We start from the raw sequence: 19,645 nt of genomic DNA, 5'->3' as shown, positions 1-19,645 counted from the left end.
GGTTAATGTACAGGGTCTGATGTAGGACAGGGGGCTAGGCTGGGTCCTTTCTCTTTCTGAGTTTTTTCTTCGAAAAAATCAGTCTATGAAAAACATCTAAAAAATAAATGCCCCTCCGAGCAGACTGTCAGAAAAGACAGGAAACTGCCTGAAAACGGCTACAAGGACACAAGCGCAAGGTGAAGCCCCCAGCACCATGCGTCCACACCTGCAGCCAAGTACACACGGGGTCGGGGCCCCTCACAGGCCTCTCTGCGGGGCTCCTATAATCTCCTGGTTATCTGGACCCTGCGGTTTTTACTGTTTTAGAAGCAGCCTTTCTGAGACAGGGGTCCTGGATTGGAGAGAGTCATCCTGAAGAACAGCTGGGGGGATACCAGGGGGTCTCCAGGGCTGGGCAGGGTTAACTTCTAGGGGCTTGGAGTAAAGTTTTTTTTCCTGTTTGGTGGGAATGATAGCAGGGGCTGTAGTGTCCCGGACTGGGAATGGTTAACAGAGAGGGGCGTGTCCAGCAGTCCAGGCCCCTGTCATGCTTGTTGTGACAGCCCCCCAGCCCTGCACTGGATGTCAGCCGCGGCCGTCGGGGGATTCGCTGCTGCCCGTGCTGAATGCTATTGGCAGCCATGAGTCAGGCCAGGGGCCCCCGAGAGCAGGAGCAGCCCGGGGGAGCCAACCGCCCTCAGCTGGGACACAAGTAAGTCCTGGGGGCCACACTGTGCGGCACAAGTCAGGGGGGGTCTGTGCTGATCTGCATTTAGATACATTGTATCCAGCCCTCCCCACTGTGTACCCGGCAGTCATCAGGTCACTATTGGGGGGATCAGCCCCTGGACAAGGGAGAGCAGCAGGAGCTTCACTTTACAATGTCACCATCAGGGTCAGTGTATACACTGTATAATATCACTGGGTGACTGTATATATCAGAGCCAGAGTCAATATATACTGTATAATATCACAAGGTGAGCGTATATACAATATGAAAATCAGGGCAAGTCCATAGACTGTATAATATCACAGTAATGAGGAGTTTATATACAATATGAGAGTCCGGGTAAGTGTATAGACTGTACAATATCACAGGGTGAGCATATATACAATGTAAGGGTCAGAGTAAAGGTATACACTCTATAATATCACAGTCACGGTGAGCATATGCAATGCCAGTATCAGGGTGGGTGTATATAATATCACAATCAGACTAAGTGTAACTGTATGCCATGTCAATCAGAATCAGGGTGGGTGTATATAATGTCACAATCTGAGTCGAGATGAGTACTTGTGGTTTGTTGTCACAACAGTCTGTGAACATGTACAAAATGAGGCACAAAATGACTGTTTATACAATGTCACAATCTGAGTCAGAGCTATATACACAATGTCACTATCATAGTCAGGGTTATTGTCTATTCATTGTCACAGTCAGAGTGAGTGTATACAATGTCACAATGACAGTCAAGGTCTGTATATATACAACCAGAGTCCTAATGAGTATATAAAATGTATTAATCAGAGTCATTGGTTTATATACAATGTCACCATGAAGTGAAGTGAAACAATGTTACAGTCAGGGTTATTATATATACAAAGTCACAGTCAGGGCCAGTGTGTATGCAGTACAATGTCACCATGAGGGTCATTCTGAGTTTATATACAATGTACAATCAGAGTCAGTGTGTATACAGTGTCATAGTCATAGCATTGTTCATGCAGAATGTTACAGTCAGCGTTAGGGTTGTGGTATATTCAATGTCACAGTCAGGATGTATACAGCCCTACGGTTTTTGTGTCAGTGGCTCTATCAATCAGACCATCTATGTAGAAATGTTATAATGATCTGTTATTATTGTTACTTGTTTTAAAATAATGATTTTTAATATGAAGGGAATAACTGCGTTCACTACCAACGATATCACGCACCTTCCATCAGTGGCCAGTATTTCCATTGTGCCTCCCAGTGAATAACCATGTTACAGCTGTACGGAAAACACAATGAAAAGTTATCAGAATGCGAGGTCCGGGTTTAAATATTATGGACACTGGTTCCTGACGGAAAGCTGTAAAATCACCTGAAATTGTGAATTAGAATGAATGTGCAGACAGTGAGGAAGTGGGCGCAGTGAGAAATGACAAATGTCACATCTGGATGTAAGTGTGAGGAGGACACAGGAGGCCATAAACCTAATGATAAGTGTTAAGAGGGCAATTAGCATCTGATGTCACCAAAATAACAGGTTTGTTGATTCTGCCTCATCTGTGGCAACACATTGAGAACTTGCTCAAACTTCTTTTTATTACTTTTTACGATCATAGCTTTTAATGAGCTCTTGTACAACACAAGCAGCATTACCCAAAAACCGTATCAGAAACCGCAGGAGCAATGTGACTGAAAATAATTCCCATATTAGAGAAATCGTGCAGTGATGTATGTTGGACTGCTGCTTATCTGGGTCAGATCCATATTGGCGGATATAATAAGGTGAACTACAAAGATAAATGACAGATGATATCAAATCACCAACATCACGGCTCTATGGCTGGGTGTTTACAGATACTGCTGAAAATAGATACAAAGAGAGACACAGATGGATGGATAGATATGAGATAGATAGATAGATTGAAAGATAGATAGATAGATACAGTAGATAGATAGGAGATAGATAGATACAGTAGATAGATTGAAAGATAGATACAGTAGATAGATAGGAGATAGATAAATAGATAGATATGAGATAGATAGATATCCCAAAAAAATAATGAGGCAGCGACTGGGAAAATTAACGGGTCAAACACCCTTCACTGGAACTTATTATTTGTTTTTAGATACGTTTTGTGGATTTTTGCCTGAAATCCAAGAGAGATTGCACCCAACCTCAACACTGACTGTGCTGCTGCTAATTTTTGTTTATTAGATAGATAGACAGATACAACTATTAGCAGATTCCTCAGTCAGTGCCGCCTATCCAAGTACCAGGTCTGTAGCACAATATTAAAGGATTAACTCTGTTCTACAAATATCACACAAATGATATCAAGGTCAGAGGGCATATATGGGCTGATGATAAAATACTTTGCAGTCAGTCCTCTACACAATCCTTAGGCTACATTCACACGAACGTATTTTGCTTCCGTGTCCGTTCCGTTTTATTTGCAGATTGGATGAGCACCCATTCATTTTAATGGGTCCACAAAAAATGCGGACAGCACACCATGTGCTGTCCGCATCCGCATGTCCGTTCTGTAGCCCTGCAACAAAATATAGAGCATGTCTTATTCTTGTCTGTTTTGCGGACAAGGATAGGCATTTTTACAATGGATCCGCAAAAAATAAAAAACGGATGCAACATGGATTTCACACCGATGTCATCCGTATTTTTAGCAGACTTAAATATACATATGGTTGTGTGAATGTAGCCTTATCAAGAGACCTTAAAAACCAAACAAGTTACAGATTTTCTGTCAATTACTTCTCTGCTGTGGAGGGATTAATATTATACCTAAACATTTACATGTCAGGACTTTACTTCACATTATCTGCCCTTGTGATGATACTGCTCAGAGGGTGGACCTGTGACAACCATTCATTGTTATATCTCATATCTATCTGTCCGTCTATCTTCTACCTATCTCATATCTATCTATCTATCTATCTATCTCCTATCTATCTATCTATCTATCTATCTCCTATCTATCTATTATCTATCTATCTCCTATCTATCTATCTATCTCATATCTATCTATCTATCTATCTATCTCCTATCTATCTATTATCTATCTATCTCCTATCTATCTATCTATCTATCTCATATCTATCTATCTATCTATCTATCTCCTATCTATCTATCTATCTATCTCCTATCTATCTATCTATCTATCTATCTATCTATCTATCTATCTATCTCATATCTATCTATCTATCTACTATCTATCTATCTCCTATCTATCTATCTATCTATCTATCTATCTAGCTATCTATCTATCTATCATCTATCTATCTATCTATCTATCTCCTATCTATCTCATATCTATCTATCTATCTATCTCCTATCTATCTCATATCTATCTATCTATCTATCTATCTATCTCCTATCTATCTATCTATCTATCTATCTATCTATCTCATATCTATCTATCTATCTATCTATCGTTGTTAACCCAAAAAAAATCATTTTTTTCTGGACAACTCAAAATCATTAACAGCCAACATTTTTTCCAGACAAACTGGGAAACCATAATGAATGATAAAGATCAGATACATGTCTATAGCTCAATATAGTGATAGGAACTCAACACCAGCATTTACTGTGAGCTGTAAAATTATTATAATTACAACCAAAATAAATCTAGTCAAGTACCACCAGTCGTCTCAAAAAAATCACAGACACATCTATATTTTTCACAGCCACAGGAAAAAAGTTGCCTATTTTTATGGACTGTCCAGAAATTTCTGGACAGTTGGCAACCCTGCTATCTATGTATCTATCCATCTATTTCATATCTATCTATCTACAGTTCATCTGTCAAAACACTTAGAATAAGCATAATCTGCCGCCTGCCCCGCTAGCGGGCCTATGGTGTGTATGCCGGCCCTGGCTACGCAAATATTGTAACTTGTACCGTTTTCAACATGTCCTCCTTTGGCTCTGAAATGTGATCGTGTTATTTTGAAACTTCACTGCATAACTTTACGTCTGTTGCCATGTTGAGCTGGCGTTCCGCCCTCACCGGCCATTAATTCACTGGAATCTTTTTTTAATTGTTTTCAATTAGGTGTATCATTTAAAAATATAAAATTGAAGCTCGCAGATTAAAATTAGATGAAGCTGTCTATTTTAACTTTTGTAGATTGTTACAGATTTTACAGATTTTACAGATTTGCCTTTGTTACTGGCAAATGATGATTATTACTTTATTTAATTAAATTGATTGTTCTGTTTATATAGAGAAAAATACTGAAATTATAAAACCTTTTGTGGCGGACGATGCTCTTTAAATCACTTTTAAAAATTATGTTTAATAAAAAATAGAAATCTGGATTTTAATAACATTTTCTCCAGCTCTATAATCACTGCCATGTACACTTAATATCCAATAAATTACTCTGCAGTGAAGTTTTTATTACATGATTAAAGGCGCGGAGATTTGAAGGCGAGCTTTAATACCTCTTCAAAACGCTAGCAACTGGCTTTAACTTTAACTTGCATTATAATCTTAAGTCCTGTCGTATCGGACACACAGTCCACCGCAATATTTATACAATTTTTAAGTGGAAACGAGAAATGTATTTAAAAGTCACAAGAGAAAAAAAATGTGTTATATAATTTTTTATGTGTTGTTCTGCATTATACGGTATGTAGGTATTCGTGTGGCCCGTCTTCTACTCGTACCGTCTCAGTGTTACTGGTGCAGATGTGCAGGTTTTCTTAGTGAAGGGTATTTTTTAAATTGCTTACATGGCAGATCATGGTAAAATGATACTCTGGTAAGAATACGGCTCACACGTGGCACCTAAAGCACTTTTTTAGCAGGTATTTTTATGGGTTCACTATTTGTATTTTCGGACAAATAAATGGCTGTGTTGCTGTTTTCACACATGCAGTTTTTGGTACCTTTTTTTAACCAAATACACAGCAGATACAGAAGAGTCGATAAGTTCTTACTTTATATATTTTGATCCACTATTAGCATTTGTGAATCCAGCTCTGTTTCTGTACTCATTCTAAAGTACTATATTTAGTGATTGTGACTAATATTGTAGCAACTAAGCACAAAGGTGAATTAACAAAAGGAAATTCGAAATTTCAAAAATTAAGAAATGTTTTCTTTCACTTCTAGAAAAGGAATTAGAAAAATAATAACCTCTACAAATAAAGTTTGCTTTCTCAATGTTATAGCAGACAGTTTGTAACACATATGTTATATATAACTTTACTTTACTGTGGCATGGTGTATATTGTATATTGACCAATAGGGAATAATTAGGCTGAGAAACTGTATAACATGAGAACCACGAAATCTGTCTATTTTTTATTTATTTGTATTGCTTCGTTGGAGCCTTTTTTTTCTAGTATGTTAAGGCCGGAAAATCCCATTTCCCTTGTAAATCTCTACTAGTTGTAAGTAATACTCCTGGGTCGTAGATGAAGCCGAATGTTGCGTATTGTAGACATTAGGACTTGTTTTCCATTGTACACACAGGAATGAATTCAGACCTGTTGTGTGATAGCTACGACTTTACTTTCTGCTGTTGTTGTTTTGTTTTTTTGGGGGGTTGGAAATGTTCTCAGTATAAAATGGCCACAAGGACCTGGCAGCGATGACTGAAGTATGTCAGCTGTGTGCGGAACGGGATAAAAGGTTTAAAAGCCAATCAAACATCTTAGAGTTACTGTCACATGAAAGAAAGTGAGAGGGCATGTGCTGGGCAATCTGTTCAGTCCGATGGGATTTCTGTGAACTATGGAATATCTTCCCGCCGGGCTGCAGTTATATTCATTTCAGAATAATCAGAGACATTAGAAGGGTTATCCAGGATTATTCATAATCTCAATGTTCTTGTTACACTTTATTTATTAACGTGAAAAAAAATCCAAACCACGGAGGCCATTTCTCAGAGAAACCACATTGCGGAGGATCTGCTATATATTACACTAGTCCCTGAAACCCTATTTCACTCATAAATAAACTTATATTAAAGGGGTCCTCTCACTTCAGCAGATAGCAATTATCATGTAGAGAAAGTGAATACAAGGCACTTACTAATGTATCGTGATTGTCCATATTGCTTCCTTTGCCGGCGTAATCACAATACATTAGTAAGTGCCTGGTATTCACTTTATCTACATGATGAAGTGAGAGGACCCCTTTAACATAAGTTTATGAGTGAAATAGGGTTTCAGGAGAAAAGTCTAATTCCCAGTATTTTCCCAGTCTCGCCATCAACAAGCAATAGACCACTGGTCTCCAACCTATGAGGAAATTACAGTTCCCATCATCAACAGCTGGGAGGCCACCACTACCATGGACTCGTATATAACCCTCTGTAGTCTGGATCACACATTGTAAAAGGCATCTGTAGCCTGATGACGAATTCACCCAGCAGGGAGTAGATGCAATTCTAAAATATTGTGGAACTGCCATTATTATTATTAGCTACAGAGGAGAATCTAACTTTTTATTTTCTCCATAGGGAATTGCATTTGGATGCTTGCAGATAGTTACAACGTTAAAACTTTATCTTTGTAATAAAAACCCCACAGGCTTTGTAACAACAAAAGCTAAACGTTAATATTAGATGAAACCATATTACCCCTGAGGAGTGCAGAGCCGCCCCTGTGTAGTGCTGGGGACGGTCCTGCCAGGAACTACTTGACCCGTTAACTGAGTTCTGGCCGGGGTCTGGAGCACAGGAACGGAACACGATCAAGTGTTTCATTTCCTTCTACTAAAAATGATGATGAGATGATGGCACAAGAACACGATGTGAAGTTGCCTATAGTTCTAGTCTGGTTCCTTTCAGCACTCATTGAGTGTTGACCATGTATAGAGCTTCTGATGCAGAACGTGCCTGTTTCTGGACGCGTTTGCTTGCAGACCAAGGCATAGCTATATACTGCTGTTATTTCAGGGTCTGAAATTCTGGCCCTGTCGTCTCATTTCAAAAATGTCATAGGGAAGCGGATTACAGAACGGTTCCTATAGTCTGGTATGAGAAGAGGGTTGTCACGGGCCGCCCCAGTCTGGAAGCCCACCTGAGCTGAACAGCATGCACACTGTTGGGGTTGTGGGTAATACATTGGGCAGCTTTGGTTTTGATTGCCCTTCACACTAACAGGGAACATGTTATTCCAGGATTTGTGGGAGTCATCTCATAATAATAAGGCTGGGGGACTGCTGGATGTTCATGTCTCACAGTAAAAAGATTCAGCGAAAAATACGGATGATGTCCGTGTGCATTCCGTATTTTGCGGAACGGAACAGCCAGCCCCTAGCAGGAAAGATGAAAGGACCTTAACATGTAGAGCTTGGAAGAAAGAGGAGACAGAGGGGATATGATAGAGACTGCTAAATACATAAAGGGAATCAACAAGGTAAAAGAGGAGAGAAGATTTAAAAGAAGAAAAACTACCACAAGAGGACATAGTTTTAAATTAGAGGGGCAAAGGGTTAAAAGTAATATCAGGAAGTATTACTTTACTGAGAGAGTAGTGGATGCATGGAATAGCCTTCCTGCAGAAGTGGCAGCTGCAAATACAGTGGAGGAGTTTAAGCATGCATGGGATAGGCATAAGGCCATCCTTCATATAAAATAGGGCCGGGGCTATCCATAGTATTCAGTATATTGGGCAGACTAGATGGGCCAAATGGTTCTTATCTGCCGACACATTCTATGTTTCTCATAGAACAGTCCTATCATTGTCCGTAATGCAGACAATAAATAGGACATGTTCTTTTTTTTTTTTTTGTGGAACGGACATGCAGAAACGGAATGCATACGAAGTAACTTCCGTTTTTTTTGCGGATTCATTAAAATGAATGGTTCTACATACGGTCACCAAAAAAAAAACAGAATCGTCACGGAAAGAAAATACGTTTGTGTGCATGAGCCCTTAATGATATGAGAAGTGGGCCTCATCCACTGCCGGCTAAAACTGCAGGAAGTGCCTGCAAAGCCCATCAGCACTTGTTTCTTCCAGTGCGCAGGCTCGGCAGTAAATGATCTGGCTGCTTTGGGCAATGACTTTTCTCCATCCATCTCGTGGACATCATCTAAATACATAAAAGCAGTAATAAATAATAATAATATAACGCATCTGAGGGGCAGGAAGTCATTCTGATTTCTGCATGTGATTGGCTGCTGTGGGATAGGGCGCTGCTTGTTATATCCTGGCTCAGTAGACTTATGATGGTCGGGGTCACAGATCTGTCAGGGGGTATCCTCAGAGATTGTTCTGCCATTTTTCCAGATCAGCTGTGTCGCTATCAGTCGATTCTGTTACCTCCTTAATCTCTTTTGTGGGAGACGCATTTATCATGTGCTTAGAACTGCGAGGTCTGAACAGGTGGTGAAATCTGTTCTTCTCTCTATACATTAATGTAAATGGCGGTGGATTGGCCGGCTTGTCCTGGGCTGCTTTGCTCCAGGGGTTACATTCTTCTCCTCTTGTGATACATACACGTATTTTGTCGGGTTTGTTCACACCTACGCACGTTTCGCTTTTATAGACTTAGTCCATTTATATCATGTTGGTATCAGGTTTGTATGTTTTTATTCCTTTTATTATTAATGAAGGAAAAAAATGACTTCTAAATCATAAATTATTTCTTTTATTGTCACATAGATTGCAAGTAAAAGAAAAAAGTCTAAATCGTGTAAAAATAATTTGTAAAAAACCCAAAAAACGCATCTCACTTTTTTATTAATAACCCAAAAATATCAAGGAGTCATTTAAACAAGTAAGAGTTAAAAGCCCCCAAATAATGAAAATAACTTAGTTTAAAAAATATATTTTTTTCCAAATACAATCCAGGTTCCTGTTGTAGAGCCTAGTCCTGGTGGGTCATCTTACTGGTGAGAGGCTTAATGTATAGCCGTGATTCCGCACCCTTCGCATTCTTTCAAGTATCTGCCACATGTCGCTAAATGATCCATAATTATCCCTCGTAATCCTCAGGAATACTCGGCAGGAAATGTATTCTGCTCAGGGTGTGAGGGGGATTAACCCATTAGCCCAGGTATCACAGGGGCCACTCCGTTAGTGTGAAGGCTCATTGACACCACCGAACACCTCCTGTCCCTCGAGGACGTGGGATGTAGCGACATATAAAGTTACTGGTGTTTTGTTCTCCTACAATTTGGTCTTGGGCCACGTACACGCGCTCTGAAGCCCCCTCCTCTCCGCAGGAGCTCTGCATTTACATGGCACATATTATGATAGTGGTTTTGAACAATGGAGGTCAGATAAATGTTCAAATCTTTTATTATGATTCGCTCAATACCTTCCTGTTCCAGCCAATGGGTCATTTAGTTCCCATACAATATAATGTTAATTACATAGTAAAACAACCCACGCATTTCAGCCCTCGGGGTACTTAGAGAAGGGTCTGGGGGGCTATCATTTGTAGCACAGATTTGACAATATGAGTAAAAGTTACATTTTATCTGAACTGAACGACTGACTTTTCTGGATTTCCTTGTGTTTTACTGGATTGTGATTCTTTGTGTGGCGTTACACGTCAGCACCGGGGATAACGGGGACAACCTGGTGACAGTTTTCACTTTTTGTGAGAAAGCAGTTGTTACCATAATGAAACATTGCTATTTTAGAATTATGGATGTAAATGATCAGAATTTGATAACATGACAGCAGAGGAAAGGCAATTGTAACATAACGATTACAGATTGGTAATGGCTTTACCTTGTGCAGTCCAGTCCCGAAGCCATCGCCGTTCGGGGATCGCAGCCCGTACATCATCTACACAGCAGACCATACTTGATGAAAGTCCTGGAGCACATTTATCCATAGTTTCTAAACTGCAATAAAGCGGTTCTCTCACTTTAGCATATGGCGTTTATCATTAAGGGAAAGTGAATACAAGGCACTTACTAATGTGTTGCGATTGTCCATATTGCCTTGATATTCCATCACATTATACACTGCTTGTTTCCAGCAGCGGTGGTTGTGCTTGTACAATATGGGAAAAAGCACTGGCCTCCCTGATGGCCAGGACCATAGGAGCGCACATAGGCACGCCTGCGCAGCAGCTTCAGTCTCAGCCGGATTATTTTTTGAATATATGATTACATGGAAAAAAAGAAAATAAAATACAAGCAACTCTGATCCTGATGTAATGTATCTGCCTCACTATACACTGGATGCTAACAAAAGGAGGTCGACATTTTGGTCACTTTTCAGGTTGTGCTGTTTACACTAGGTGTAGGGTCAGCAGTCATATCATTATCATCACAGGCAGGATTACAATGAAAGGTAATGCCATTCCCTTTCACCATTACCAAAAGCTCCCCCTCCTGCTCTCTGCAGTGACCTCTGCATATGCCCCAGATCATGCCCACAACTCAGAGCGTGCCCACAACACAGAGCGTGCCCACAACACAGAGCGTGCCCACAACACAGAGCATGCCCACAACTCAGAGCGTGCCTACAACACAGAGCATGCCCACAACACAGAGCGTGCCCACAACACAGAGCGTGCCCACAACACAGAGCGTGCCCACAACACAGAGCATGCCCACAACACTTACCCAAGAAGTAATTTTCGGTCATAGATTTCCTATGTCCTGGTGCCAGTTGTAAAGTACATTTTTTGGAACTTTTTTGAAAAACATAGATGCCCCTATAATCTTGCAAATAAAATAAAACACAAAGAATAAAATTATACAATTAGAATTTATTTCTGTATAAATTTATATAATTAATCAAAAATGAAGGTAACCTATTTCCCCTGATTCATTTGTATCGTAGATGTAAAGAAATAAATCTGCATTATAAATATATATCACTATAAGGTATCTACCTTCAGCCTATGGATACTTAGACGATCAGGGTGTCTGTTTCAGTAAATACTTGTATTTCCCATTACACAGTTTCTTATAACTCTACGTTACACTATTCCTCTGTTATTCCTCCTATGTCTGAATGAATTGGCAAGTGGTTGTTACCAATCTCTTTGCCAAAGGCGTGTGTCCTCACATTGCCTGGCACTGTCAACACTGATTGAACTATATGAGAGTGTGCAAGGAACCCCCCTCCTACCCAATCTGGTAACACCCAGGTGTCAGTTTATTCATAGATTTACAGGAGGAATAACAGAGCGGTGGCATAGTGCAGAAAAGATGCTCCGGGGCACGGACAGAAACACCATGGAAGCAATCTGTAGTGCTTCCGTGGGGTTCCGTACCGCAGCTCCGGATTGCGGACCCATTCAAGTGAATGGGTCCGGGGATGTGGGGAGCAGATTGCCGGTGCCTGCATATTGCGGAGCCGCTGTTTGCCGCAATACGGCCATGTGCACGAGGCCTTCATCAGATATCGCAGGCACTGCTCAAATTGATGACAGTTTTAACATAAAGCCAAAACCAGTCCCCGCAGAATTTTTGAGGTTTTGTATTGTGCTATAATAAACTTTTCCATCTATAATCGCTTCAGTAGACTTCGTCTAACATGGAAGTCTCCTCCTTTAAAGCTGCCCAAGAACTGAAGGTGCAGAACCTGAGTCCTGAGCAGGGACTGAGCTGTGGCAGCCGGCTGCCAGCCTTACCCACACTGTGGGCAGTGAGTAAAGGCATATTATTGATCATGGATGTTGCAGAGCTGGCGTCATACAGCGTTTTCTGGATGCGGGGATGGAATTCCTCACATCTGTGGCTCAGACGTCGCTCCATTTCGCTGTAATGTTGTGTTTAAGACTCATTGCACAGAATTTCAGGGATATAATGTCCTGAAACAGAAGAGAGCTCTGAGGGTGAGAGGAGCGATAGCCTGCAGTCCGTCTTCTGTCACGTGATGTGTATTCGTATCCAATCCATCGTTCTATGTTATCAGCCACTTCACCCCGGACTAGGTCTGCACGAAGGGATACGTGACTGGAAGAGCTACTTTATGTGACATGCCTCCAGTGCGGAGGACGTCCGGAGACATTCACACCTGTGTCTGATACCTGGGGCTCCAGCACTATGTGCGCTGTGTATTTACGGTGCTGGATCTTCACACGAAGCGCTGTTAGGCCTCTTTCACACGACCGTATGGCTTTTCAGTGTTTTGCGGTCAGTTTTAAACAGATCCATTGTTCCGTTTTTTGTTTCTATTGTGTTTCCGTTCTTCCATTCCGTTTTTCCATATGGCATAGTTCACACAAACGTTTTTTGCGTACCGTATACGGGCCGTTTTTTTCGTTCCGTATACAGAACCATTCATTTCAATGGTTACGCCAAAAAACGGAATGTACTCCGTATGCATTCCATTTCCGTATTTCCATTCCGTTCAAAGATAGAACATGTCCTATTATTGCCTGCAAATCACATTCCGTGGCTCCATTCAAGTCAATGGGTCCACAAAAAAAACGGAACACATACAGAATATACTCGTTCCGTTTTTGCGGAACCATCTATTGAAAATGTTATGCCCAGCCCAATTTTTTTCTATGTAATTACTGTATATACTGTATATGCCATACGGAAAAACGGCCCGCAAAACACTGAAAAAGCCATACGGTCGTGTGAATGAGCCCATATACAGTAATTACATAGAAAAAATTGGGCTGGGCATAAAATTTTCAATAGATGGTTAAGCAAAAAAACGCAACGGATATGGAAGACATACGGATGCATTACCGTATGTGTTCCGTTTTCTTTGCGGACCCATTGACTTGAATGGAGCCACAGAACGTGATTTGCAGGCAATAATAGGACATGTTCTATCTTTCAACGGAACGGAAATACGGATACGGAATGCATACAGAGTATATTCTGTTTTTTTTTTGCAGAACCATTGAAATTAACGGTTCCGTATACAGACCGTATACGGAACGCAAAAAACAGCCCATAAACAGAAAAAAAATACGGTTGTGTGAAAGAGGCCTTAAGCGTACCCCGATGAGGTTGTGGACACAGCTCCATCAGCAGCGGGTGTCAGCAGAACCTCATGATGTGTCTGCAGGGTGCTGATGGGTTATCATGGCAGCCTGGGGCTAATGAAGAGCCCCAGGTCGGCCATCTTTGAAGATGTCTGACAGTGTTACAAAATACACTGCAGTACAGAAGTCAGGTAAAGTAAAAAGCTAGGAAAAAATAATAAAAAATTAAATATTTTCTTATTAAAACACTTTACAAAGAATATATATAAAAAAAAAAAATGTACACAATACTGCTTCCATGACACCAATTATGACCCCCTCTATAAAACAAATTTAATCCACACGGTGAAGGCTGTAAAAAATATAGCAGGATTGCTGTTTTTTGCTCATCTTGCCACCCCAAAAAAAATGAATAATGTATAATAAAGTAATATATAATAAGTGTTCAAGAAGCTGCATCTACCAAGAAAAATCAGCTCTCACACAGTAAATGTGACGGGTCTTGGAACGCAGTAACAATTTTGTAATGGTTTTCATTGTGCAAAAGAAGTAAAAAAAAACCTGCATAACTTTGATATCGCTGTATTCATACTGACCCTCAGAATAAAACCCTAAAAACGGTGTTGGAAATTACTGGCGTTTCTCCACCCCCTCCAAAAAAATTATAAATAAATTATATGAAAAAAAAGAAGCCCCTGTGTTGACAAAACATAAATAAAGTTACACGTCTTAGATTACAGAGGTGGAAAAAAACCTCAAATTAAATTTCATTAAGAAACATTTTTATTCCTCGCAGAGCTGATATTTCAGTTTTCAGTTATAATTTATGTCCTAATCGACGAGAGAAAGATATAACATTTTGCTGTAACATAATATTAAATAATTAAGTTACGGTTCTTATGAACCCATTAACACAGGTAATTAGTGGATTTGTCCTCAAGTACAAACCATCATTATGAGAGGAGCGTTCCGTTGTTTCACACGGGGCTCATGATGTTATAGTAGTAGCATAAACTGATTAAATTACTTAGAAAATAGGGTAACTAAGTTTAAAAAGTACTGCCCTCACGATGAAGTTACAGCCTCGCTCACGGACCTTACAGATTATATGTCTTGCCTTGTTAAATGGACGTTACAGGTTTGTTAATGTTACAGGACGTGAATGCGCTTGGCAGGGCGGCGAAATATCAGCGAATGTGAGCAGTGACCGAAAGACTAAAATATCTAATACAATTTGTAACACCGCAATTGATCATCTGATTGTTAAGCTTTCTGTCAGAGTTTCAGGTGGTCGCTGAGACCACACAGTAACGTTGGAGCTCGGGAAGGATTTCGGAGCTATACGCCGAGGTTAAGCCTGCAGCTTTTAGTTCTCCATAGCTGTCTATTATAAAGGGGGAAGCACTTCAGCTGCCACACGCGTTATAATAACCTGCAGAGGATAAGCCCGCCGCCGTCCTCTGTGTATCATCTATACGTGTGCAGGTCACTGCAAAATAGAAACTGTCAGGAGAGATAAGAAAATTCAAAGCACATGAATAAAAAGCGCCATTTGAACATGACGCTAAACTCACCAGACATGTGCCAGGGTGGATCGTACAGAAATCACACAAAAGGTGCGAAGGAAACTACATCTTGTAACCTTGAAATTTTGCTCCTAATGAAAAAGTCCAAAGTAGGACTTGTCCGATCTCGCACAGGTTGCCTTAAAGTATTACGGAAATGTTGGACGCGCGAATGTGGTGAATGATTGTGACAAACTAACCACATTAGCAAACTGAAACCTGACGGCCACACAGGCCAAAAATGGCGGATGGATCATTTGTGAACATGGGGCACGTCCTTGCACCTTTTATGTCCTAGTTACTAGTTCTTCTAGTGTATGGAGGTTGTGGGAAGAGGAGATCACCGCCAGAAGTCCTATATGTTGGAGCATGGGCACTGAAGCATCGCTGTGTGTATGCAGAGTTTCTAAAGATAAACTTTTCCTGATTTGTTACCACAAAGAACAAAATGTGATTGCAGAATAGTATTATATTTGACCACATTTATTATTACATTTTTTTCACTGATTTTGAAAGTAACTGCACAAGTAAAATAAAAATCCATTTACAATTAAGCAAAATCAAAATTTTACGAAAATTGTCTTTTTACTCCAAAAATGAGAACTGCTCAGGAAATGACCTTAAGGGCTCATGTACACAACTGTATGTATTTTGCGGTCCGCAAAAAACACGGATGACGTACGCGTGCATTCCGTATTTTGCGAAACGGAACAGCTGTCCTCTAATTGAACAGTCCTATCCTTGTCTGTAATTCAGACAATAATAGGACATGTTCTATTCTTTTGTGGAACTGGCATACGGAAATGGAATGCACACACAGTTACATAGTTAATACGGTTGAAAAAATACATACGTCCATCAAGTTCAACCAAGGGATCGGTGGGGACGCGAATCCCAGAAGGAAGTGAGACTCAGCTTTCTACACGTTTTCATAAGCATTAGGCTATATTCAAACGTCAGTATTTTTCTATATCCAGAATTTCGGTCCGTTTTTTGCGGATCCGTTGTTCCTGAAAATGTTTCCGTATGTCATCCGTGTTTTGCGGATCCGCAAAAAACGGAAACATGTATAAATTTCACAAAGCAAATAAAGTTGTTTGGATTTCTTTGAAAAAAAATTGAAAAAAAAAAGTGAATAAGTGATTTCTGTGGGCAGGATTTAATTTCCAGGAACAGATTCCGCATAAAACGGATGACATACGTAATGACATACGAATGTCATCAGTTTTTTGCGGATCTATTGACTTTGTATTGTACCAGGATCCGATTTTTGCGGAAAAGAATAGGACAAGTTTTATATTTAATCGGACATACGGAACGGAACAACGGAAACGGACAGCACACATTGTGTTGTCCGATTTTTTTCCAGGACCCATTGAAAATGAATGGGTCCAGAACTGGTCCTGATCTGTTCCGCAAAAAACGGAACAGATCAGGAAAGAAACAACGGACGTGTGAATGGACCCTAAATGTCATTTACTTTTAAGAATTCGTCTACACCCTTTATAAAACTGTCCACTGTTCCTGCTGTGACCACGTCCTGAGGAGTCTATTCCACAGCTTCACGGTTCTTACAGTAAAGAAGCTTTGACGCTTCTGGAGACAGAACTTTTTCCTCTCCAGTCGGAGGCAGCGCCCCCTTGTCTTTTGAGGACATTTTACATGGAACAGCTTTTCACTGTATTTTTTGTTTGGCCCATTTATATACTTGTACAGGTTAATCATGTCCCCCCTTAGATGTCTCTTCTCAAGACTAAATAAATTCAATTCTTTTAATCTTTCTTCATAATTAAGACCCTCCAGGCCCCTTATCAGTTTAGTCGCTCTCCTCTGTACTCTGTCCAGCTCCAGGGCATCCTTTCTATGGACTGGTTCCCCAAAACTGAACCGCATATTCCAGATGAGGCCGCACCAACGCTTTGTAAAGTGGTAATATCACATACCTGCCCTGCGAGTCCAGGCCTTGTTTAATGCATGACAATATCCTGGTGGCCTTAGGAGCAGCTGATTGACATTGAATGCTGTTATTTAATCTACCATCCACAAGGACACCCAAATCCTTCTCTATGACTCCCCCAGTGCTACATCACCTAGGACATATGAAGCACAGAGATTATTACTACCAAGATGCAGAACTTTACATTTATCCACATTGAACCTCATTTGCCAAGTTGATGCCCAATCACTCAGTCCAAGTCTAGTTTATGGACATCTTCCATAGACTGTACAGTACTACACAGCTTAGTGTCATCTGCAGAAATAGATATGGGGCTATTAATCTCATCCTCGATATCTGTATTAAATAAATTAAATAATAGAGGGCCCAGCACTGAACCTTGGGGTCACCACTTATAACCCGGGACCATTCTGAATAGGAATCATTGACCACAACTCTCTGGACACAGTCCTTCAGACAGTTCTCAATCCAATTACAGACTATATTTTCCAAGCCTATAGACATTACTATATTTATTAAGCGTCTATGAGGGACAGTATCAAAAGCCTTTGAAAAAATCCAGAAACACTACATCCACAGCCGCCCCTCTGTCCAGGCTTCTACTCCCCTCACTACATCCACAGCCGTCCCTCGTCCAGGCTACTACTCACCTCACTACATCCACAGCCGCCCCTTTGTCCAGGCTTCTACTCCCCTCACTACATCCACAGCCACCCTTCTGTCCAGGCTTCTACTCACCTCACTACATCCACAGCCGCCCCTCTGTCCAGGCTTTTACTCACCTCACTACATCCACAGCCGCCCCTCTGTCCAGGCTACTATTTACCTCACTACGTCCACCCCTCTGTCCAGGCTACTACTCACCTCACTACATCCACAGCCGCCCCTCTGTCCAGGCTACTACTCACCTCACTACATCCACAGCCGCCCCTCTGTCCAGGCTACTCACCTCACTACATCCACAGCCGCCCCTCTGTCCAGGCTTCTACTCACCTCACTACATCCACAGCCGCCCCTCTGTCCAGGCTACTACTCACCTCACTACATCCACAGCCGCCCCTCTGTCCAGGCTACTACTCACCTCACTACATCCACAGCCGCCCCTCTGTCCAGGCTACTCACCTCACTACATCCACAGCCGCCCCTCTGTCCAGGCTTCTACTCACATCACTACATCCACAGCCGCCCCTCTGTCCAGGCTTTTACTCACCTCACTACATCCACAGCCGCCCCTCTGTCCAGGCTTCTACTCACCTCACTACATCCACAGCCGCCCCTCTGTCCAGGCTTCTACTCACCTCACTACATCCACAGCTGCCCCTCTGTCCAGGCTTCTACTCACCTCCTCATAAAAACAAATCAGGTTAGTCTGACAACTTCTGTCCTTGGTAAACCCATGTTGGTTATCACTTATTTTTATTTTTTTTGCAGACCCATTGAATGGTTCCGTATATGGTCCATAAAAAAACTGAACAGACACGTAAAGAAAATATGTTTGTGTGCATGAGCCCTAAGTGTAGTGTATGGCTGCTCATGGTCAGACAGTACAAAATGCACCAGATTTATTAAGACGCACAATTTATACAAACCACTCCAATTCCAAGTGCAAAGTATGGCATTGTTACAAATGTGGGCCTTTGTTCAGTCTTTAAGGGTAATGTATTTACATGACTTTTTGTTCTCATTGTTTGTAGTATCAGTATGAAGTCAAGGGTTTTGCTCATTTTTTGCAACAAAGTTACAAAATGTCACACAACATTTGTTAAATCTGTCACGAGAAATAAATGTGGATTTTTCAGGCTAAAGTCTAAGGGCATGCGCTGATTTTCTGCACAGTTTTGGAGCAGTTTTTTAGCTTCCCATTCATTTTAATGGTGCGGATTCCACTCCAAGATACAGCGTGCTGCTTCTTTTTTCCATTCTGATTTTTTCAGCAAGTTCTGCTTGAAATGAAATGAATGGGTGGCTTTTCAGAGGTGTTTTTTTTTCCCCAAAATGCCCTAAGGCTAGTTTCACATCTGTGGCAGAGTTCTCCAGATCAGGCATTGCCAAATAGTGCTGCCTCCCGCTGGACCCCATTGACTAGAATGGGATCTGGCCGCTCACTGGCAAAGATGCCGGGATTAGTCCGGACAAAACCTGCTGCACACAACGTTTTTTGTCCTGCCGATTCCCAGCATCCTCTGCCGGAACAACCTGCCGGAGAGCTGTGCCGCGGATGTGAGAGTAGCCTCATCATATTTGTTACAACATTTCCATCAGTTTGTACACCACCGATGGACTTGAATACACTTGTGACTATTTTTGTGACTTTTTGCAAAGAGTCACAATAATAAATCTGGCTAAAATGCAGACCCACACATAAAACATCTGTCCGCCCCAGGCCTGACACAAACCACCCTAAAAATGACACACAAATGTCATAAATCTACTCCACCAACAAAGCGGGCAACATCACTCCACTTTTCTGGAGCAGAGCACTGGATACGTTAACCCCTTGTTTCCATCCTAGAGACAGGAGTTGGGACCGATG

The 19,645-nt window shown here is 41.2% G+C and overlaps 1 protein-coding gene across 1 annotated transcript in view; it reads left to right on the top strand.

The window, feature by feature from the left end:
• Positions 1-572: 572 nt before the first annotated feature.
• RBM20 (RNA binding motif protein 20) overlaps positions 573-19,645 on the top strand; it is a 218,507-nt gene continuing 199,434 nt past the window's right edge. Inside the window, exon 1 of the mRNA XM_044299840.1 lies at positions 573-694. Within this exon, the coding sequence (XP_044155775.1) occupies positions 609-694 (86 nt within the window). The 5' untranslated portion in view covers positions 573-608. The remainder of the gene's footprint in view (positions 695-19,645) is intronic.

The sequence above is a fragment of the Bufo gargarizans genome, chromosome 6, assembly GCF_014858855.1.
Source record: "Bufo gargarizans isolate SCDJY-AF-19 chromosome 6, ASM1485885v1, whole genome shotgun sequence".
Classification (NCBI taxonomy): Eukaryota; Metazoa; Chordata; class Amphibia; order Anura; family Bufonidae; genus Bufo; species Bufo gargarizans.
This window is presented reverse-complemented; position numbering and strand designations above follow the sequence as displayed.